The 23048-nt window shown below is 41.5% G+C and overlaps 1 protein-coding gene across 8 annotated transcripts in view; it reads right to left on the bottom strand.

Annotated features, from left to right (window-relative positions):
- LOC118410100 (GREB1-like protein) overlaps positions 1-23048 on the bottom strand; it is a 49333-nt gene that overhangs the window by 8230 nt on the left and 18055 nt on the right. For 2 of the 8 annotated variants that reach the window (XM_035811591.1, XM_035811592.1), the window contains exons 2-21: positions 18200-18359; positions 11619-11790; positions 10946-11155; positions 9996-10172; positions 9559-9735; positions 8916-9026; positions 8205-8423; positions 7543-7845; positions 7023-7197; positions 6617-6768; positions 6263-6391; positions 5750-5929; positions 4911-5108; positions 3558-3744; positions 2951-3122; positions 2532-2668; positions 1874-2213; positions 1435-1565; positions 873-1099; positions 20-641 (exon numbers count right to left, since the gene is read on the bottom strand). In XM_035811591.1, the coding sequence (XP_035667484.1) occupies positions 20-641; positions 873-1099; positions 1435-1565; positions 1874-2213; positions 2532-2668; positions 2951-3122; positions 3558-3744; positions 4911-5108; positions 5750-5929; positions 6263-6391; positions 6617-6768; positions 7023-7197; positions 7543-7845; positions 8205-8423; positions 8916-9026; positions 9559-9735; positions 9996-10172; positions 10946-11155; positions 11619-11790; positions 18200-18274 (4094 nt within the window). In that variant the 5' untranslated portion in view covers positions 18275-18359. Of the gene's footprint in view, positions 1-19; positions 642-872; positions 1100-1434; positions 1566-1873; positions 2214-2531; positions 2669-2950; positions 3123-3557; positions 3745-4910; positions 5109-5749; positions 5930-6262; positions 6392-6616; positions 6769-7022; positions 7198-7542; positions 7846-8204; positions 8424-8915; positions 9027-9558; positions 9736-9995; positions 10173-10945; positions 11156-11618; positions 11791-13639; positions 13930-16432; positions 16536-18199; positions 18360-19499; positions 19579-23048 lie in introns of those variants that run through there. The other 6 variants (XM_035811593.1, XM_035811594.1, XM_035811595.1 and 3 more) reach the window with 6 other exon arrangements.

Here is a 23048-nt window from a genome sequence, read left to right as displayed (position 1 = left end):
CAGAGCGATGCTTACTGACCTGTAGTATGCTGACTGCACTTCGTTGGTGACCTCCCCTAACAACATGGGCCTGAGTGGGCAGATCCACCCCACATCAGGGTGGGGCTGTAAGGAGATGTGCCGCTGTTTTCCCTGAGGATCCGGTCTGAGGATATCGTACGCAGTCTTTGATACGATGATCGTCACCGGGAGCAGGGAGGACCCCGCTATTCTGCTCGACGACGGCTTGTGCTGGCCCAGAGATGAGGTAGATGTGGTGGGGAGGTTGTCTTTACTGACGGAACTTTTCACGCTAGCCATGGGGGACGTTCCGCTGCGGTCACGTGCTGCTGCTGCTTCCCGCTGCTCGAACGGTTCGTTCGGCAGGTCTGCGTCGCCCTCATGGCTGTTACTGTTCTTCTCCTTCCCATAGATCATGTCTATAGAGTTCTCCACCATGCCCTGTAGGGACGTGACCGACGCCTGGGGCTGCTGGGGTGACATCTCGGGGACGCTGTTGCCCTGCGACTCCTTCCCGCTGTCCTGGGCGGAGTCGGGAGAAGACCTGCCGACGTTGTCGTTGGGGTTCCTGGTGGAGTCGGAGACCGAACCGTTGTGCTGAGCTTGATTACCTGAGAAGCCGGGAGATGTCTGCTGTACATCTGTTCAAACAGCAGGGAAAGTCTCAAGTCAATATTAAGACCTTCACAAGACATTGCCAAAATTGATGGTTTAGCAAAACAAAATGACTGTTAAAACACCATTTATATTTGTGGGATTTGAGAGGAAGCTTAAGGGATGTTACATTTGTATCAAATTTGTTTCTTTAAAAAATCTGGTGTTTCTGTTAAGATGTGAAATATGAATCATGTTGTAAGAATGACTTGTTTCACCTGAAGAATTACTCCGAGGGCGATCTGTGTCGATCTGCAGGTCGCCATCATCGTTGTCCATTTCACTGTCGCTCTGGCTGTCCTCGTCACTCATGTCGCACACCGTGATTGGCTCGTTGACGACGTCACGGCTGATGTAGCGACAGCCCAGACTGATCTCCTGCTCCAGGCTGGCACGAGTCACATGACCGTGGTTGACCAACCGCAGGTCACAGTACTTCAGAGACCTAAACATGGGTAAATCAATAAATGGTTGATGACTGGACAAGAAAAAAAAAAACGACCTACAGACCACAAGCAGACAGTAACCGTCTTAATTTAACGGATGAGGTTTGACCCCGAACTGGTTCCGGTGTTATACAGCAAGACCAACTTTCTAAGGACACTGCTTGCTCTGACCTGCTACCAGCCAGGTTCAATGTTGTTCAAAAGACCAAACCACCCACAAAGATGACATTGCAAAGATCTTTGAGGTAATACAAGGCAGATTCACATTGTATCAATACAAAAAGCTTTAGAAACTGTTATAAACAGCGATGTTAGCCTTCGTGCACCAATTTACCTGGGCATGGTCTCCCCTAGTGGGTCCTTCCCACACAGGATGAGTATACACGGCAGACCATCCAGGTCACAGTAGGTGCGGGGCACCCAGGACGACTTCCTCTCAGGGTTGTCCAACTCTCCTCGCCAAGCCTACAAAAACAACAACAGCCACAACAAGAATTACTCATACGTCGATGTAGGTTAGACATCCAGGTAATAAGATACGCCAAAAATAGTTACTCAAGCAACTTTCAAAACCATATCCAGTTGCTTGAGTAACTATTTTTGGCGTAAGAATTACTCATGTTATCAAAATCCAAGCTTTATTTTTATTGTTTACAGATATCCAGGTTACAGGTCAGTGCTTGAGCAACCAGACACAATTTCAGGCTTAGTTTCAATGACTATTCAGTATACAGCCACATGAAAGCAAAGGATAAGGCCTGGTGAGTTCTTACCTGCATCCTCTTGAGGAAGTACTCCTCCAGAGTCAGGTCAGTGTTGGCACTGCTGAGAATGACGTCGAACCTGTACTGCAGACCCAGCTTGTCCCGCACGCTGTGCAGCTTATCGTAGGCCACCATGGCCAGCTGGATGGAGGGAACGCGCAGCAGCAGCATGCTGCCCCGCCCGCCGGGGCTGGTCAGGGGGGCGTTGACCACGTCCTGCAGCATGTTGAGGGTCTCTGTGGTGGTCATCTCCTGGGCGCCGGGGACGCCTGCGATGGTCATCAGGGCGGCAGAGTAGTGGCGGACCAGGATGTACGTCCGAATCACCATGCTGTGCAGCTTGGGATACCTACAAGAGGGAGAAAATACACAAAATTGAAGTTCTGTGAAAAATTCAAGATTTCACCATAGCTTCAGTGTAGCTTGAAAGCAATAAAAAGGTCCAAATACAAAATGAAGAAAGTCTGCTTGGTTCGAGAAAGGTCTAGGAAAGGAAACCTGGCAGAGACAGAGAAGCGAAACAATTGATTTAGTCACAAAACACACAGTCAGTCTTATTCCTATAGGAACGATTCAGGAAATGTTGGAAATCATCTCTACAACATCTACTAATGTTTACTTGAACACCTGAATGTCTTGTACATTGATTAAGCAGGATAGGACTTACTTGGCCAGGAGAGAAGTAGACATCTGCTCGAAGGAATCGTCTGAGCGCAGGGCAGGCATGTGGTTACTCCAGTCTGCAGTTCTGCAGTAGTCGCTCACACCGAAGTACACGGTGTCCTCAGGGGGGACGTTGGGGTTCTGCAGAAGAAACAAAGGAGGCATCTGAGCATCACTACATTATGTCTTCTAAGGCACCTCAAGCTAGTCTTAGGTGCACCTAAAGCTAGTCTTAGCTTCATAAAATCACAAACCTTACATCTTGACTCTGCTAATGTCAAATTGTGAACATGGTGAAAACATATATCAGCAAGAGGATTTTGACTAAAAATATGTTGGAAAGGATGTTGCTATCTCGCAGCAACTAAAAACCGAGAAACCAGTCCACCCGCTCTCCTCGTACATGTAGAAGGGCTTTCTGACCTGTTTGATGTTGCTGGGCCAGAAGACTTCGTTGTGGGGGGTTACTCGGGACTTCTGTGTCTGCAGAGAGAAGGGTGAGGCGCTGACTTGCAGCGTCAGCAGGTTGGGCGCGTCGGCAAAATCCTTACAGTTGATGTACTTGTCAGCCAAGCCCATGTTCCCAGAGGAGTGCCTGAAACACCACACAATATCTCTCAAATGGTATCCTTTATATAAATTATCCTATATACAAATAACTATATGTCCTATGTGCAAATTTTCTATATTAACTATACAAAGGAAGAATTAGACAGTTGGTCACAAAACACTTTGGCTAATGGTTAAATATTCAAAGGGACCATCAAAAAGTGGCAGATACATGTGTGAAGATATGCAGGTGGTCCTTATGCAGAGGTGCACAGGTTTGACTATACTTCTGATCTTGCTTTCGGTTGTCAACTTAACTGCCTCTGTATAGTTTCACAGGTGGTTCTACAGTAATAGCCCTTTGACAGAACATATCGATCAGCTTCACAATCAACAATCAGGAACCAAACAGAGCTGAGTTAGATATTTTGTTTCCCCTTCACCTCAGTTATAAAGACCTACATGTGGGAAACATACTGACCTGTTGACATCCACATGAGCCTGGTCCTGTATAAGCACGTGCAGTGTGTAGGGGTGCTGGCGGACGTGCTTCACAAAGGACTCAAACTTGGCCTGGTTCTCCGCCACACTGTCACACTTCATCACGTACTGATCAACCTTCTGGTCGATGGAGGACGCTGTCTCCATACCCAAGTCCACAAGGACACCTATAGCAAAAAGACACAAAAAGTCAACATCAATACCTTGACTTCTGTGGTTCTCTTCTTCCTCTGACTTTCTCTGAGCTCAGTCATGGAACCTGTAACTATACTTAAGACCACACAACATTATGGGCTCGTTCTCATTTAAATGTCGAAATGCTGTCGCCTGACTTTACGCCTTGATATGGAGAAAACTATAGACAACATCACTGGTTCCTTCATTTTTCCATAACCCCTGTAATGTTTTACAAAAGATGCACAACAACATTCGTATTGGTTGACGGTTATTATAGCCACGGGTCGGATTTCACACCCTAAAAAATGGCTGTCGCCTGAGAAGAAACGAAGAATTCAAATGGTAGCCAAAAATGTAACAATTCAGTTCCCAGAATGATTGTTCGGTAGGTAAAACCAGCTGACCAGGCCCTCTGACCGATCACGTCAGATCACTCCTATCACTGATCTTGGAGGCTGTGTGAGGTGGTTTATGCCTGTCGCCAGATTCTGTAACAAACGTTACCACCATGGTTGCCACGGTTTTATTATCCACGTATAAGACTAGAAATGCCAGTTTTTGTGACGCTGTACATTTTTTCTCGCTTCCTAAAGAAACAAGAAAGGGTTGTTGACTGTTATTTGTATCCCACCTTGCTTAACAAAATGTTGTACAGAAATGACTGTAACAAACGTTACCATTGTTCGATGCTGTCTAAGCTGTCTATCTGACCTGGTGTAAAAAAACTGCCCACTTTTCAAATATCCATTGGGACATCCACTTATACCTAAATGATGTAGTCAATAAGGTAAGTCCTTTAGAAGAAAACAGGGTAAAGTTTACTGTTGTAACAAACGTTACCGGTAACGTTTGTTACCTGCCCTGTAATGTATTACCAATGGGACCGAAAATAATAAGTTGCCATTTTTTGGCTACGGTTAAAAGAGGAATTTTCCTAAACAACCCGGTAGTTTTCACTGAAAATAAAGCCGATTTATTTTTTGACAAAAAAAATGCCATTTTCGACATTTCAATGAGAACGAGTGTATGACTATGCCTTTTCTGATACTCATGACTGAAACTGGAACAGGCAAAACAACTCGAGGTGTGCTTTTTTACTCCCTAACATGCAACCCTTCATCGAGGTAAACCTGCATGGTAAGACATGACACCCTACCTGACTGCTTGAGCCGCTCCACTGTCTGGTTGTACAGGATGTTGGAGGGCGGCAACATGACCAGGATGTCCACCTTACTGAAGCGCCCCAGGTCCAGGCTCTGCGTGCCGGAGTCAGCGATGGCACACACCTGAGACAGGATCTTCATCGCCACGGCGATCTGGACGGGGTGAAGCTCCTGGTGATCCGTGGACACATCTGAGGAAAATGGTGACGAATCAACATGTAAGACAAAAGGATCAATAAACAAATCTATTTGTAACTGTAAACTTTGGACCAGTCATACCAACAACCTTAAAAATAGTATTTACTGTAAATGCAGAAATGTTCGCGGTGGATTAATGTTCGCGGTTTTCGCGGCGGCCGCTTCACCGTGAATTTAAAACCACCGCGAACATTTTTCCATAACAGTAAGAGACTACAGTGCATGGTGCTACCGCGAAATTAAAACCACCGCGAAAAGTCCATTTTCCCGCTACCGCGAAATTAAATCCCCGCGAACTTAAATGCATTTACAGTACTGCTTTCTCTGCTTAGCACTCAGCGCTAATGGTACAACAGTTTAAAGACACACCACTACGAGTGGACTAGCCCCTTGCTGTAGTAATTGCACAGCTGTGAAATGGAAATAGGCCTCCACTATGCACCGAAAACTGTGGGAAGGATTTGAACTTGTTGAAAAGACTGTAACAATTGCAAATTTTGTCTGCACCAAATGACTATATGCACCAAAGATTGTGGGAAGGATTGAACTTGTTGAAAGGACTGTAACAAGTGCAAATTTTGTCTGCTGGCAAACTCATTTTGGAAGGTAATCAACAAAAAAATGAGAAACAAACCTGGTTGCTTGTCAGGGACCATGTCCTTGGCCACATCCTCCCTGACCCTGTGGAGCTCCCCTCCGTGGTACGGCACCATGACCTCCCCTGACATCGGGCCCACAAAGTCATCCAGCAGCTTGTCCAGTTCACTGTTGCCTGGGATGTGAGCTGCGTGCTTCTTCACAGGAACTGACATGGCTGAAAGGACAAAACAGTGGCTTGTACATAACAGTGACTTGGAACAGACCTCTTTCATGCTTGAAAATTTGTTCATACAATGTAGTTTAAACTGTTAGATGATTGAATTTATTATCATCTGGTTGAGCCTCTCCATTCGGTTCTAGTAGATTTAAACATTAATTAGAGACAGATGCAAATGGTATGGGTGTAATGTAACCATCTGCATTCACAGGCTTACAAACCTGGTATCTATGCCAAAGCAGTTAAACCAGTTTACCAATTCAGATTCAATTTCCTGACAATTTTCACGGCTAGATCCCCAAAGAACAAAGAAAAATGAAGTGTACTGACCAGTGTTGGGCTCCTTGAAGTGTGAGGTAAGTAGGTTGAATTTGCCTGTGATGATCTCATAGCTGATCTCCTTGAAACAATCACTGGCCGACAGCATGCTCTCTGCCACCACTCGCGCCTGGTGCACACCTGAGCAACAAAGAACATTTCCAGGTCAATGTCACTCAGACACGAGAAAAGTCAAACTAGCAGGAGACAGATGAAACAAACATTTTTTTCTCGTAGTTGAATACATGTACTTGATACAAGCAGCTCATGTAACAACTTCATATTCAAACAGACACAAGAAAAGTTAAACTGGTGAAAAACAGTTAAACATTTTTCTCTGTTTGATACTTGATATGAGCAGCTCACCTGTGACCAGTACGCAGAATTCGGTGCCCCTGTGTCGGGAGACGTGGATCACCACGACAAAGGAAGGGTATCTGGTGTAGGGCTGAGGCATACAGATCATCTGCAGGGTCTCCGAGATGCCCTCTGCTAGCGAGGCTTGGGCATTCACAATCCTGAGGAAAAAGAAAAGCTGTCAGTGACTGCTTTGTTACAGGTCAAACATTCAAAATCAGCAAGACCCCTTTCCACTATCTTTTTTTGAATACACTGAAAACTACTCTTCAGTTCATCATTAATTGTATCAAAGATTGAAAGGTCATTGGAGGCACTAGCCAACACTTTGGCCTACCAGACCTTTTTGAGTCTACATATACAGAAACCCGTCTCAGTTGTGCTTTCAAACTTGTAAAGCACAAGAGAAGCTGACCTGACAAGTCCGTTGGAAGCGCTAGCAGCGACTTTAGCGAGCCAGGGCAGCTGTGCAGGTGCGACGGACAGGAACTGGGCATGCTGTTGCATGTTCTTGTCCTTAATGGCCGACTCCTGCCGCGCCTGCAGCAAGATGGCGTCAAACTCTTCACGCAGAGGGACCTTCTCATTTCCTGTGTACAAGATGTAGCAAATTGAGTACAAACTTTACTTTTAAGGACATATAATAGGATTTCAAAAAGTATTGTTGGTAGAACTGTGAGGTTACTGATGACAGAAAGTACAATTCATATTGGACAAATTAACCTACTTCTTCATCATTTTCTAACCCAACAAAGTGTGCATTTTCTTATCTGTAAACATTGATCTTAGACAGTAGAGTCAAATACTACTGGCCTTCGGCATTGTAAGCGAATCAATAAATATTGATGAGCGCACACACACAATATTAGCCAACTCCTCTCCACAATGCCATCAAAGCCCATATCCCCATGACAACAACACACAATGCCACTCACCCAGCTGCACCAGGTACTGCACGGTCAGCAGTGCCATGGTCTCCACGCTCAGCGGAGGGGCGTTGGTCAGTCCCAGGCCCTCCAGCAGCTTGGGCGGCATCTGGACGGGCTTGTAGCAGTCCACCAGCAGGGTGCTGACCACCACGTCGTTGACGTTACCGTGGAGATAGGGCAGGTTTCCGTGGCAGGCCAGGACGACAGGCTTGGTGCAGCAGATGTTGAGCAGGCCAGGCTGGATGAACACGGACTCGGCTTGCATGGCAGGGTGGGGGGGCATGACCAGGTTCAGGTTAGACATGGTGTCTGGGGAGCAAACAACAGGGAATCCCTATGACAACAGCAAATAGACCACACTTCTTCTTATCCAGTTTTCTTGTTCAAATCCAGTTCTGTGTAGACCATATGAATGTCTGCTTTACCTTATATAAAATTTGGCAACATTCATCACCACTTCAGAATCAATTCACATCTCATTATTTGACATTTGCATATGGCAGAAGAACAATTTTCATTTTACAAAAAAGATTAAAAAGAAGGATATTTTCTTACAGTAGGAGTCACTGCTAGTTAACTACTGTTATTTATGATAATCCAGATGAAGAGGTTTATGACATAAAAGGTACCGGTACTGTGACATGAAGAATGTAGTATTGTCTGTATACCTGGTCTTCCTGGTCCCCACCCCTTGTGTCTCTTCTTTGGTGGCTGAGCGGACCCGTCGGGAGGGCTGGGTCCATTGGGCAGCGGCGGGCTGCCTCCTCCTCCGTACTTGATGGTGGAAGGGCGCGGCTGGGGGGAGGGGTGCTGCTGCTGAGCGGCCAGGAGGGATGCTGGGACACGGTTGGCATGGTAACTGATGGTAGCCTGCTGGGCACCTTGGGCTGGAGGTGAAAATGCAAACATTGTTGTTAGACTCATCACTTTCACCAGTTGTCTTTATTCCTCAATTTAAACCAAGCAAATCTTCTTGTTCTGACACGATTCACCTCTCTTTCTGTCCCCCCAAATCAGTTGTCTTTATTCCTCAGTTAAACCAAGAAAATATTCTTGTCAGCGACACGATTCACCTCTCTTCCGTAACATTTCAGCTTGCTCAATCCAATGAAATCATTCTTAATAATTATCTCTAGAATACTATTTCTACCAGGGCTCCTTACACTCCTTAATTTTTTTAGGGCAGCGAGTGTAAGGAGCACCAGTAGAAGCAGGATGGTACCAAGGCTACCAGAATAAAAACCTGAATGCAGAAGTTACAGGTTTTCTCTTTTGCTCTATGTAGCACTTATTCATTGCTGTTGTTCCTACTATTATATGCACATGTTTGAGATGTTGATAATGAATTAAAAAGAGTGCAGACAGCTGATGTGACTGACCCGCTTGAGAGGAGGCTGCTCCTGCCAACATCTTCTCACCTGCAGACAGGAGCGGGGACACCACCTGGGGGGCCATGGGGAACCCTCGCTTACGCACCTCCGGGGACACCACTGAAAATAACACAAGGGGAGAGTCATGTTTTAATGTGTTTCTTAGTAAGTAAACTCATTGATGATGTTTCACAATTAGTTATATCCCTCTTAAGTACTAGTATGTAATTAACTGGAAAGTAACACAAGGGAGAGTTACTGATCACTGTATCTCCTATGTTTTAATGTGTTTCTTTATTAGTAAACTCATAGATGATATTTAACAATTACTTAAACCCATCTTGGGTACAAATTTGTACGTGTGAAATTGACTGGGAGGTATTGCGTTATTCTAATGGGTGTAAAAGGGGTGCAAAGAATAGTACATAGTGGTAGTATCATGGTTGCTGGTGTATCACACTTAACTGCTGTCTGCTTGCTTAGTATTAGTCAAAATTCATGTTATTGTCGTCGTAAGAGACTGCATGAAAAAGACGTCTTGCATAAACTTTTGATCAATGGACCAAAGTGGACTTTCCACCTCAAATGGTCAACTTTCAAGTGTTTTAGGCACCAAAATAAATGTATGAAGGGAATTATGTGACATCTGTACCTTTCCATGGCACCAGAGGTCCCCTAACCAGCAGACCCAGGTTGTTCCGCACTATGTAATACTTGAGGTGCTTCTGCTTCTTGGGTTGTGTCGTCAGCCGCATGTTGATATGTGCAGAGAATTCTGTGAAGTAACGGAAACCCTGTTCCCCACATCCGATACAGTTCCCACTGAAACCTGTACAGAAGGGAGACAAATATGTGAATTAAACATGGGCGTAACAGTAACAGTAACATGATACTCTTATATTTATGTTCCAAAAGGCCATTTTCAAAAAAATACTGGAGAATTCAAAAAAATGTTAAGCATGACACTCAATAATCAACCTCTACGCAAGAACAAGATATGGTGTCAACAGCTACAGAAATTTCAATATTGGACTACCTTGTTAAAACAGGCCTAAACATAAACAAACAGAGGCAAAGATGTTATCTTACCTAGCAATGCCAGGTTGGTTTTAGGGTTGGGCAGGAACCTGGCATCCACAGCTGCCACCAGGATGTTATTGGTAAGGTTCGGGCTCTTGGCTCCAACCAGGACAAAACCCTCGGGCAGGGTCAACTTCACCTCTCTCAGGGATGTCAGACGGATGTCTTTTCCTGCCTGGCAGTACCCTGAATGTCGAGGATTGAACTTGTCATTTAAAAAAAAAAAGCATGCAAACTAATTTTATAGAATTAGTCTTATAAACTCCTACTATTCATTTCCCCGAATGAGTCATCTGCACAAAATTGAACATTTTACAATTATAATACTCGTGATACATAGGCAAAGAAAAATATCTCATTTTCTAACAATATCTTGTAAAAAACTTTTCTGTGAATTAGCTATTCAATCAATGACAAAAACTGAATGAAGCAACATCACCATGTCCTTCTGTGAACTAGGATATACAAATGTACATAAAACATGTAAACAGGATATACAAAGTGCATATAAGGTGACTGAGGAGGAAATCTGCTCTTGGAATTTTATAATCAGTGTACCAAATATGTTGATAAATATTAGACATCCAGGTAAAAAGATACGAAAGCTAATAGTTACTCAATGTGATCATTTCCAAAATCTAACCAGTTACTTCAGTACTGTAAATGCAGAAACTTTCGCGGCGGTTTTCGCGTTGCCCGCTTCACCACGAACTTAAAACCACCACGAACATTTTTCCATGGCAGTAAGAGACTACAGTGCATGGTGCTACTGCGAACTTAAAACCACCACGAACTTAAATGCATTTACAGTATCTGTTACCTTGCGCTATACCAAATAGTTTTCTGTGAGATGTCTCTTATTGACTCATCAAAACAATAGATTTTATGTAAACATGACCGAGTGAATCAAATTCTTGAAGTTACATGAGACTGACCATCCATACAACACCCCCTCTTACCTGGTGTCTGACATGCCCCCTCTGGGGGGGTGGGGAACCTGTAGGGCTGCTGGGGGCTCCCAGGGGGGTCCTCCTTCTCCTCGTCCTCATATGACTGGTCCACACTGGGCTGTTCCGCTGGCGGGTTGCCACGGTAACCACTGGTGCTACTGGCACTGCTGTGTCTGTCCCTCGGAGCTGCTTCTAACTCTTTTATGTTGGGTTTCACATCTAGGAATTCAAATGTATGATGTCAGTTTAACTACCTATACTTTCTGTCATTTAGGCTATTATAAATAGTTATCAAATATCAATCGTTTCTAGCAACTGCTAACCAATAAAGAACAGTGACTATCATTGATGTATCTACTACAGTAGGTTGTTTTAATCAAATGCAAAAGTGACCATATAAATAAGTTCAGATAGAATTTTTGTAATTTTGCAAGCCCATACATTACATCTGAGCAACAAGCCACTAGATGAAACAACAAGTCACAAATGCTACAAATGCTACTCTAGTTCTCTAGGCTTGAAAGTAATCCCCAACTTGACCCTCTATCCTGCATTGATTAAAATAGAATACAGTTGTCTATTGTTGTCTAAAGGAAAACAAATAGTAAATGTAGTAGTAAATGTAGTAGTAAACATTAATCAGGTTACACACATTATTGAAGTATCATACTGCTGTACAAACCTATATTTTCTGGTCCTGGTGGGCGCACATGGCCTTGCTGTTTGTCCAGGTACAGCTGGGAGAAGACAGGACGTGGAGCTACATCCTGGGACCGAAGGGACTGCTCAATGGAGCTGTGCAGCGCTGCCTCGAATCGGGAGGACTTCAACTGTCCGTGGGTATTCCCCATTGCCTGAAGGAGAAACACTGGGGTTTTGACGACAGCAAAACAAAACTGGAGGAAGTAGAGTTGTCTTGTGTTCCAGACAGAAAAGCATTCATGTTTCATTGTTAGAGAAGCTCTTGAAAAATTGTTGTTAACCAAAAACAAACAAAAATTTCTATGAGATCCGTCAAAGTAAGTTCCTTTGATTATATTTCTTAAAATGGGATGTTTTTTTCCAGGAAGCAGGTCCAAGACACTAAATATAACTTAAATCGGTGTGGTCTGATGAATATTGATACAGAAAATTTGTCTGCCACAATTGGACCTATTGGGAGAGCCCCTGAACACCTGTGCTCACTCACTCACTCAGATTATGATAGCAACAATACATAAACCTACTCTCCAAGCAAAGGTTGAGTCGCGTAGATATGGCAGTAGTCGAAAAAATTACACCAACACTCCTCTTACGTAAGAGGAGCGCCGGTGTAATTTTTCCGACTACTACCATATCTACGCGAGTCCGTAACGCGACTCAACCTCTGCTTGGAGAGTAACATAAACCATCAAGTGTTACCAAATTAATGCAGCAACTCCATATGGAGCAACATTTAGACAATGTTTTCTCTAAAGGCTAACGTAGGTAGTAAGATCGTAAATTCAGTCATTACTGTGACAAAGATGTTCACACAGGAAAATCTTTGTCTGACAAAGTAAGCATGATCTTTTATGTTAAATGACTCACTTGCACTTGGCAAGGATAAACATACAGTTGTATAGGACAGGAAAAAAACAATTGACATTTACATTTTGCTTGGCATAACAACATGTATCTATGTTTTGGGCTATTCATTGATTTTTCAGCCAAATGTCCAATATTGTGCATCTCATTGACATTTTACAAGACAATTCAACTTCATTTCAAAATATCAAGGGTAGTTCAAAATTATATAATTGTCTCAAGTATAGTCATTCACAAAACACTAACCTGTACAGTTCCTATCTATCAACAGCAGAGGGCAGTTAACCTTTAACCTAACCCAAATATTTGTACTGCTTACTACAAAGGCAGGGTTATTGACCGAGAGCAACCTGTACTTTGAAGCAAGTGTGGGTGGACCGATTGCCCTCACAAAAAGAAAAATACTAATCTCACAATCTTCCTACATTGAAAAAGACTCTATGATAAAATATGTTATTCCTTGCTTATTCTAAAAAATGTCAACAATCACAAAACATGGACAAGGATGTGTCTTGTTCCCATTGTGAGCCCGGGTGACCCTACCCAGGTTTACCTAATTGAGTCACCTGTTGGGTCAGTTCTCAGTACCCAGTACAAAGGTGGTTATAGGATAGATAGCACATGCCAATTCCACATGGCATACCTGTTAAGTAGGTCAGTCAAGACAATTCTGCTGGCATTTATGTAAGAAAAACATTTCAACACTGTTGTTGTATCATGTATACAGAGGTCAATAAATTCATTTGTAAATTTTTGTAACAGAGCACAGTCATTACCAAAGAGCAAGTAGGAGTTGAAATGGATAAAATGAAGACTGTGAGGTCTGGGGAAGACACACCTTTGTCTTCAGTGGTAAAGAAATATGTAATCCATACTTTGCCCTTCCCTTGGCTTTAATCCTCTCTAAGCCTGGTGGGTTTATAGGGGTTCCTTTGCAGTAACAAACTAGTCTGTTCCCAGTACACATTAGTGATCTTTTTTTTTACAAATAAACCATCACAGGGACTCCCCTTAAAACAGTTAATGACAACAAGAAGCTCACGCCCCAAGTTCAGTACAGCACAATGAATGAACCACTTGCCCGTCCCACAGTCCAACCACCATTGTGTGCTCTTGTGCACACAGCAGGTTACTTACCCAAAGAATGTTCTTGAACAACAGAAGTGACAAGGGGTTTTCTTCGGTGAAAAACAACCCCTCGCTCTTGGTCAATGAAACTGTGCCCTGCTGACCCCTTTCTTCCTCCTGAACTCCATCACTAACATCCCTGTCCAGGGACTTGGGAGTCCCCTTCTTTCTCATGCTGGCAGCCCTGCCCTGTCCTCATCAATGAATGCTGTTGACCACTGTTTAGACAACTGCTGCAAGCTTGACCTCACTCATTTGCATAAAAATGGGCTAGACCCATCTGACCTGCTAATCCTGCTGAACATGACCACTGACCCCTAGACCAGCCTACTTCACTATAGGGGGCAAAGCTTCAGAATACTTTTCCTTATGGCATAATGCGGAAATTGACGCTGCAAATATGATGCTGTATCTTACAACACTGTTAGGATATAGATAGGAATGTTGTGATCACTGTTGAAAAGTATAGATTTAAAAAAACATGTTTTGCTGAGAGAGGTCTGCAACACAGCAGGGTCTTGGTTCAGTCTAATGGAGAGAAGAGGGGCAAGAGACAACAAAGGGGCGGGCTAATCTACTTATAACCTTTGCATGACAATAGCATTCTCTCTGTGGACCCATCAGCTTCAATCTAGTCTTGTTTACAGAAGGGAAAATGGTAATGCATTGTGCAGGTGACAAGGCTATGGCTTCCCAACTTCAACCAGTACCTATACAGTGTATATTTCGGACCATATAAATTGCATAAACACTTGAGGTGACGTGTATCAAAGTGATAAATTGACAATTTTCTACTTTTCATCTATCTATTTCTATTACCTTTGGATTGGACATCATAATTTTTCAATTTTCGTGTGTTTTGTACTTGTCAAAAATATGTAAAAAAGATTCCTTTTCCTGCAACTTGGTTTGTACTTTAAATATTTCTGATGAGAATGTAGTGCTGATTTGGTTTTCAAAATACAAAATGTACTGTATACAAAGGTACACAGATGCAGAATGCAGTCAATAACTCTGGCTTTCATGAAATTTCAGGGCTTCCAAATTAAGGTAGTACTAAACAATGTTTTATTTGGACATGAATAATGCAGCGGAGACCTGCGCTGCCTGTATGTTGGTAGTATGTTTACATTGCTGGTCTTATATTCCACTTGAGTCCCACTCCACCAGATTTGACGGGTATCTGGTGTTAGCTAAACTATGACCTGGGATCCAGCCAACCAGTATGGATCAATACACTACGAACGTGAAAGCTTTGTTTTTAAATTCAAAGCACTGTTTTGCTGGACACCATAAGTCAGGATCATAGATTTGACACTTTTGAGTACCTTTGAGTGCCAAACAAAATTCAGCTGGGCAATGCAGAGTCTGTTGGTGTTTTTTGTTGGTCAAAGAAAGGAAATAAAAATGATACAACATAGACAGGTTAAGCTTTCAAAGGTAATACTACATTTGTAAGGTCACAAAGAACAAACTTTGCAATGATAAGGTCATCAAATTACAAACATATTTTTGATTGCGAAAAAATCAATGACTTACGTGTTAAATGTTTCCTTTTAATAGGACTGAAAAAACCTTATCTCTCAGTAAATACTGTAAAGTTGAAGTTGTTTCCTGGGCAGTACAAAAGAAAAGGCATCTATCAGGAAAGGGGTAAACACTGACCACAATGCACCAAACAGTTGTCATAATACTGAATAGCCTGCTTTAGAATATGATTTAGTGGTGCATTTGCCCCAAAGTGTAATATTTTTGGTTGCTGACATTACATTCCACCTTTATTTTAATGCCTTACTTGCGCATAACTAGCCTTTGATCAGTTTCGTATAAAATAATAGCTTTACTTTCAGTTCAAAATCAGAAATTTATCAACCTATTACCATTGACCTAGTTCCCTGTCACATCCTCTGAGAAACCAAGGTTACATCAGAGCCATGTTTAATCTTAGTAACAGTTACTGAAAGTCGAAGGTCAATTAAGGGTAGTCTCATGTTCCCAAGGACAGCTGATAAAACAAGCACAGGTGACCCATTCATGAATCATTAACAGGAGTTACTCTAAAATGGAGGGCTTGAAGTGCTAATTAAAAATGATTGGTCAAATATTCAGGTGGTAAACTCCAAAGTCAGGACCAATCAAGTAATCATTGAACCTACCACCCTCTTATTTGCTTTGAATCATTCATTCAATGTTTAATAGTACAACTAGAAATATATTTGACTCTTCTATTACAGGTGCTTTATCGTATTACCTGCACTGGGGCAGGTACAAACAGAAAATAATTATGTTGATCCCTGCATATAAAAGTCATGCCATGGCCATCAGGAAGTTTATCTTATCCACATGGTGACCCCTCACCCCTTATCTATGCCTGACTGTGCTAGAGTCTTTAGACCTACACTGTAGTACACATTGGTAACCTAAATAGTAGTCATGCTGGGATGGTTTTGTGTATAATGTTAGTGTTATTACACCAGGTACTTTTCCCATGATCATAGATTACCTTTCAATCTAATATAGCCAATGAACTCTCACAGACAGGTTATCTATACAGTGAAACAACATTTTTGGTGCATAAGGGCGGAAGAGAAAATGACAGTACGTAAGAGACAAAGCTACCAATGAACACAGGTAAATAACACATGTATGTACCTATACAAAACACAGCATGAAATTAATACACAACTACAATGTTTGACGTTGCCAAATTTGCAAATGTAATAAAAGATACCACAACTTAGTGCAGAAAGAGCTTCATACAATAAGATACTAGTATAACGCTCAATACAAAATGTCACCTACCATGTAGCCTGTCCTGTTGTTGTTCCACATTATGATGCTAGTGCAGTTATACCTTCCCTAAAATGTTGACTGAATGCCAAACAACATTGGCCTGAATGCCCAACAAAATTTTGCCACGTTTACATTTGACTCTCTCTTCCTGCAGGTTAAACTGCTCTCCAGTAGGACTTGCTGTTCCAGCACAAACCAACAGCATGTCAGACAGCGTGACCCAGCAATGACCTATCTGAACCAGATGGACAACTCCCTGCACATGAATATGTTCATGACTAATGATCCTTGACCTTTGACCATCAAGGTCACATGCTTCACATCATAACAACAAAGGTGTTGGGCTCACTTCGGGAAGTTCGGGATGTTATATGGCAAGCCCAATAACCATTCTTTTTGTCTTAGACTGTGAAACATTGTTCATATCCAATCTGGAAAGGACTCAAATTACAATATACACTTGTAGTGAGCACTTACATGTACATCAGTATACATTTTGCTGTCTTTGTTTGACGTCTATATGTATTTTGTTGATGTGGTCTCTTGGTGCTGGGTTTTACTTGGTTCGATTTTGAGTCAATTGTCTCTGTAGGCACATTTTCACCATGGGGACAACTGAACAAAATTGTCACTGCATTATTTACCAAGGCTTTCTGCGACCAAGGACGTGTTTCTATATGACATCCTTGCCTAGACCAATAACAGAACAGGGCAATTTATTGGGAACTATAAACCATGAATATTAAGGTGAGCATTTGACCAGTTCTTTATCACATCAACATAACAAACATGTTTTATTAAAATGCTTCAAATGTAATAAGAGAGAGAGAGAGAGAGAGTTGGACTTAATTAGAGGCTGCTTCCAAAGATCCATGATTTTAAATGGTTCAAGTGTCTAAAAGTTTGTAATCTTTGATGATCATTTTCACTCATCTCCCTAATAGGATTTTTATCTTGATGGGTTATTATCATGATATTTGGTACATGGGCAGGTGTAGGGAAGACATATAAAAGGTCAAGGTTGATTTTGAGCCCCCTAGTATGTGGCTGCTGTACTGCAGTAGAACATCCTTTTTTTTTTGGTATCTTTTGACCTGGACATGCTATGGTCTTTTGGTGGTAGATAGCCTGTGATGTAAGGAAGAAGTGATGCATGTTTGGGCCCCCTAGCAGCTTGCTCTAGAACTGCAGGGATGTTTCTGTCAACATCTTTCAAGGAGGATAACAGAACCAAGGAACAACGGATTTCTATGATATTTGGCGTGAAATTATCATAGGCAGATATACATAATGAAGTGAAATGTAAGGAAAATCTATATTTACAGTGTTCTCCATTATAGGACTCAAATACATGTTTGTGGCAGCTGGGAAATTAGTAGATACCAATTATGTTAATAAGCCCTTAATTTGTATAATCAATGCAAAACTGCCATTATTCTTTAAAGTAGACTCTAGTAAATGACTCGATTGTCAACATTGTGACCTGTATAAGTTAGTAAAGGTGTACACAACCAAGTACATATTTGATTGTTATGCAGACGTGAAAGTCATTTGCATAATCAGAATATGTCATAGCGATATGAGGTCTTCGAACTTTTGTTGTACCTTTTTTACATACCTGAATATACTTGAATGCCGTCTTTGGGAAGAAGCCTGGTCTTTACTCTTGCAGTTCATATGTGATGTTATTTACATACATACATACATACATACACAGGTTATCAAAAATACACCAGACCCTCTGGTTTACTGATATAAATTCAATAAACCTCTCACCTTGTGTGCATATGGGTTATACTCCCGAATGCGTGTCCGCAGAGTATTAATGTTGATGTGGTAGATATCAGTCATGGAGAGACTTGGTCAACCAGACAAAGGACTCAAAGGTCAAACTCTCACTTGTGCTGCGAAGTCAGGAGGTCCTAACTTCCTAACACTGCAAGGAAATAAGAGATATCTTCAGATTAACATTTTGCCTTGTGATAGATGACAAAAAATTAACACATTCAGATAGGCATAAAGTAGTATCGTCATGGCACAAAGAAACGGTCTTTTGAAGACATAAATTGTATGTCAAATACTCAATTGTGTCATTATAATAATGAATAGAAATGATACAATCTAAATAAAATCTAGACATTTGACAAACCATATATGTTAACTATATGCATATGCTCATGAACACATACATTCATTTACACTATAAATTACTGAGACACCTACATGGAAATAGCACCTTCCATAAAAAGATGCATTTTGATATCATAGCAATACATTCACTTAAATGACTAAATCTTTTGAACTTGTCGGCAGACTTGTCTCCAACAGTATCTCAAAAATCCCCTTTTTCACCCTCTGACAGAGGAACAACTGGTGGATGAACCAATCTAGTCAAACTGCTGCATGACTGGACCACTTAATGACTGGACGACCTGGCTGCTTTGTTTAGTGTGTTTCAACTTGTTCAACCGGTTCATATACCAAACGGCCTGGAGGCAGGTGCACACAAACTGGGCCTTAATCACAAGCACGCGGTAAGTGGAGGGTACGATGGACAACATCTTATCACCTAATCCGAACCTTAAAGGAAAAAACTCATGTCTTTGTATGGTTCAAATTCCTTTGACAGAAAAAAGTTAGCAATCTACCACAAGTCACATCCAAAGTTACCAGTTATCCTAAGTCCCTCAACTAGTTCTTTAAAGGTTATGTTTAATGTTGATACCAAAGTCATTAAAAATTTTTTAAATCTTTAGAGCCATAGGCTGTGGTAAGTTTCTTTGCTAGATACATGAACAAAATTTAGTTCAATGCACAGATATCAGTATGATACGAAGTTAAACTTTGTATGACACAAATATAAGGAACATAACACGATAACAACAAACATCCCCCTGATGGCCTACTTTTCTAATCCCAAAGGGGCAAAACTTCCTCAAAATCACTGCACAAAGTATTGCCTTTTTGGCAAACTTATCATTCACCAAGTCATCATAAATTCACCAAACTTCATGATGTCACAGATAAAGGTTAGGCGCAGGTACAGAACAAGCGCGTGCCGAGATTCTAAGCTTACCTGGGCGTGGGACTCTCATTCACAAAAGACGCAGTCAAGAACAATGTGGAGATGGAGGCCAACTGGACTGGTTGGTTCACAGATTGGGATCTATGATAATTACCCATCCCATCCCAGCGGACCCAGAAACAAAGACTTCCCACTGTCACATGATCTATGGCTGCCCTTAAGGGAGGGGGAAGTAGGAGACTGTGGGAGAACCAGTAAAGCACAGAGCCAGGTGAACACCTCAGGTGAACTGTGACACCTTAAATGCAATATAGCCTCGCCATGTCTCATTTTTGGGGGAAGCAGGCCAAGTCAAGCCTACTCTTGGGGATCTTTTAGATATTTCTTTACTTACTTGATGACTTGTTCAACACACACTATGTATCACCTTAAAAAGTCACACCTTTTACAGGAAACTTTCATGTAATATGTTCAATCCCATCATTGGTACAAAATGCTGGAAAAATCTGGAATTTTCAGAACATTGAGAAGCATAAGACTGGGTACCAGGATACATCAGAAAGAAGTCCATTACCAGCAATCACTGTCACCAAGGCCACAAGGCTAGTACAGTATTGCCTTTACAACACAACTGTTTATAATGAAAACTGTGCAGTAAAATCTTTGTTGACAAAACAAACCTTAGCCATGCAGTATGCTACTGACAAATCAACTACCAAGTCCTGTTCTGCCCTTGTGTCTGCCTGCCAAGGGGTGCAGCTGTTCCTGCTTTGTCTTTTCGAACCTGCTTTGTCTTTTCATACATTGTTCCTGCTGGATAAAGACAGTATAATGCACATGCTGAGTGATTACTGACCATCATTAGTTTTCAAGAATGTAGCTAGATAAAAGACAAGTGAACTGGTGCTAATTTTGAGAAACGTAATTCTGATCCAATCTAGACACTAAAATCTGTATTAACGTTATTGCTTTTAATCTTCCTGAAACTACTTCTAAGACATTAGAAGCTACTATTTTTTGGACACACAGTGACAGAAAAAAGGGCCTCTCAAATTGACTACCAGATGCAGGTTTATAAATCATACATTTAGAATAAAGTAAAACTCTGGAGTCATAAGTATCCATATCTTTGCTCATGATGACATTCTGAGTTGCAATCTTAGATAAACTTTATGACCACTCTTCTGCAAGACTGTGCTAATCAAAGAGGACATTTCCTCATCATATCTGTACATCTTGTTTCCTCTTTGGGTGGATGTTACAGGTGGTTACAAAGGTACATCCCCAGATAAACATATCAATTGACATCTAACTCACTCAGGGGCAATTTGCAGGCAGGTGCTAAGCACCATCAGAACAACTGGACATAAAGCTGCTCTGTTTACTGTTGTGTGAACACATTAGTGTGAATGGCTGGTGGGAGGCTTGCTAATTAGCCAGGCAAGTCTGCCAGGATTCAGTCACCAGCACAATCTCCAAACAGATTTGGAACATTTTCTGACCAACCAGCTTTGCAGACTGTATACCCTTAAAACTGAACATCTTATCTCTTAACTCTTAATACCACTTCTTGTTTTAAAAATAACAATAAATTGTCTTTTTGACATTTAGGAGCATCTGTGCACTCCTACTTCCAGTCTCCTATGTATAGCAGATAGCAGTTATTCAATCAACTGGATACGATTTTGGATCTATTTGCTTCAGCAACTGCATATCATATAACCTGGATGTTTTATCTTCATCGACAGAAGTAGTTTAACCTTTCACATTTTAACCAATACAAACTGTGACGTATCATTTATTTTAGTTATTTATTTATCAATCTTGAAGGGTAGTCCCTTCAGTTTAAAAATAAACTGATTTCCAAGGAGCCCTGGCATTATGAGTAAAATGTTTTGATGGTCAAATGTCACTCTTGATACAGCCCCACTAAACAGTGGTTGATGTATGACACATGTATGTCACCAGCAATTTTAAAGCAGATTGGAAATAGTCTGGTGCCAGTCAGCTTCACAATGATTGTTTCAAATGTCACAGTCAATTACAACAGATAGGTGATCCTATGGCACCGACCATCTGTTAGGTCCAGACCTGTTCAGGTCCATTAGTAACCAATGCTAATTACAAAAGTGGTAGTTTACAACATGAGACCATTTGTATTCCTATAATTGTCTACACTTGAGATAGCTGAAAGGACATGTAATCAGGCCACAGAGCCGGCAGTTCAATACGAGCTGAACTTTTCAAAGTTCAAATTATGTAGCACAGAGGTTTGAGTTATACATGAATTGCACAAAAACAATGTCCTAGATTTCAGAATACTGTGAGTGTGAGTTTTCACTATCGTTTTCCTTACTAAAATACAGGGATAGAATAGATCTTATAAAGATACAGAAAGTAAAAATGAATATAACGTGGTTCTATCCAGGAGATGTCAAAGTCCTAAAAAAGTCATACTTTGTTTCTATGAACTACAACAAATTTCCAACATCCAAGTTACCTATGTCCACAGTGCATTATAGTGCAGTCTCCAAAATCTCCAAAACGTCAAACCTGTCCTAAGCCTCCCAATTAGACCACCTTTCTCCAAATCATTGCAAGAACATGTGCACCACACACAAACAGAGAAAACTCTCACTCAGACTTTTATCACAGCAAAAAAGGGCCTTCTTTCCAGGTTAAGATCTGATTTGTACAGGCATGTGGTTGAAGTAAGCCAGCATGTGGTTGTTAATCCCTTTGTTTGCACAACACAGGGCAGGGTCATAGCCAACATCCTGGACTTGGCAGATTTCCTTGTAATCTGATTGCATATGTAAACTTATCCTCCGGTCACATAGAGAATCTCTACCAAAATTCAAATTATCTGGGATTTGTTTTGTCCCATTCTGACCAATCTGACAGTCTTCAATCTACCAAATGCAGCATCCTCGACACTCAGTCCTCTCGCCAATTCAAACCATGATACATAACAAAACATCCCTCTTTGCACCATTTTCGGATAAAACAGTATATCTTTTGCACTGATTCCTTGCAACTCAGCAGTTTTGTAATAAGGAGAACAGCATGCAGCATGTTAGTCATTACAGATATGACATTGGGAATTCCTTCTCATATGTACAGTTCTACAAATTTCTATGTGAATATGTTAGAATCTATCATCGAAGAGAGTAACATAATGGCTGAAAACATAAGTAGTGGCAGAGCTACATTGCATTACTAACTGCTGAAAAAGCACCTAACCATTTTACCTTCACAATCACAGTACCAAGTACTTTGAAGCAAAGGTGGTCTGATGTGGTAACTTACATGGTCTCGGATGGGAAACACCAGTTTGGTATTGAAGCATACAATAGAATGGACCGCAAACCACATTACACGGTACATACTTCGCTTGCAGTACAACTGACAGGCTGGGCTTTTCTTCGTATCAATTTGATGCTGCCTCTTTTCAAAAGCCAGCCTAAATGCCAATCATAACATCAATTTTGAATCATCTAATGAAAATCATGAAAACCTTAACAAGACAGATGGGCTATCAGAGAGATTGCATGCCAGCGCCTGTATGATTACAATTGGGATTCAACCCGACAATAAAGG

This window comes from Branchiostoma floridae, chromosome 2 (assembly GCF_000003815.2).
Source record: "Branchiostoma floridae strain S238N-H82 chromosome 2, Bfl_VNyyK, whole genome shotgun sequence".
Taxonomy (NCBI): domain Eukaryota; kingdom Metazoa; phylum Chordata; class Leptocardii; order Amphioxiformes; family Branchiostomatidae; genus Branchiostoma; species Branchiostoma floridae.
The sequence above is the reverse complement of the archived record's forward strand: the minus strand, read 5'-3'. Positions and strand labels throughout refer to the sequence as shown.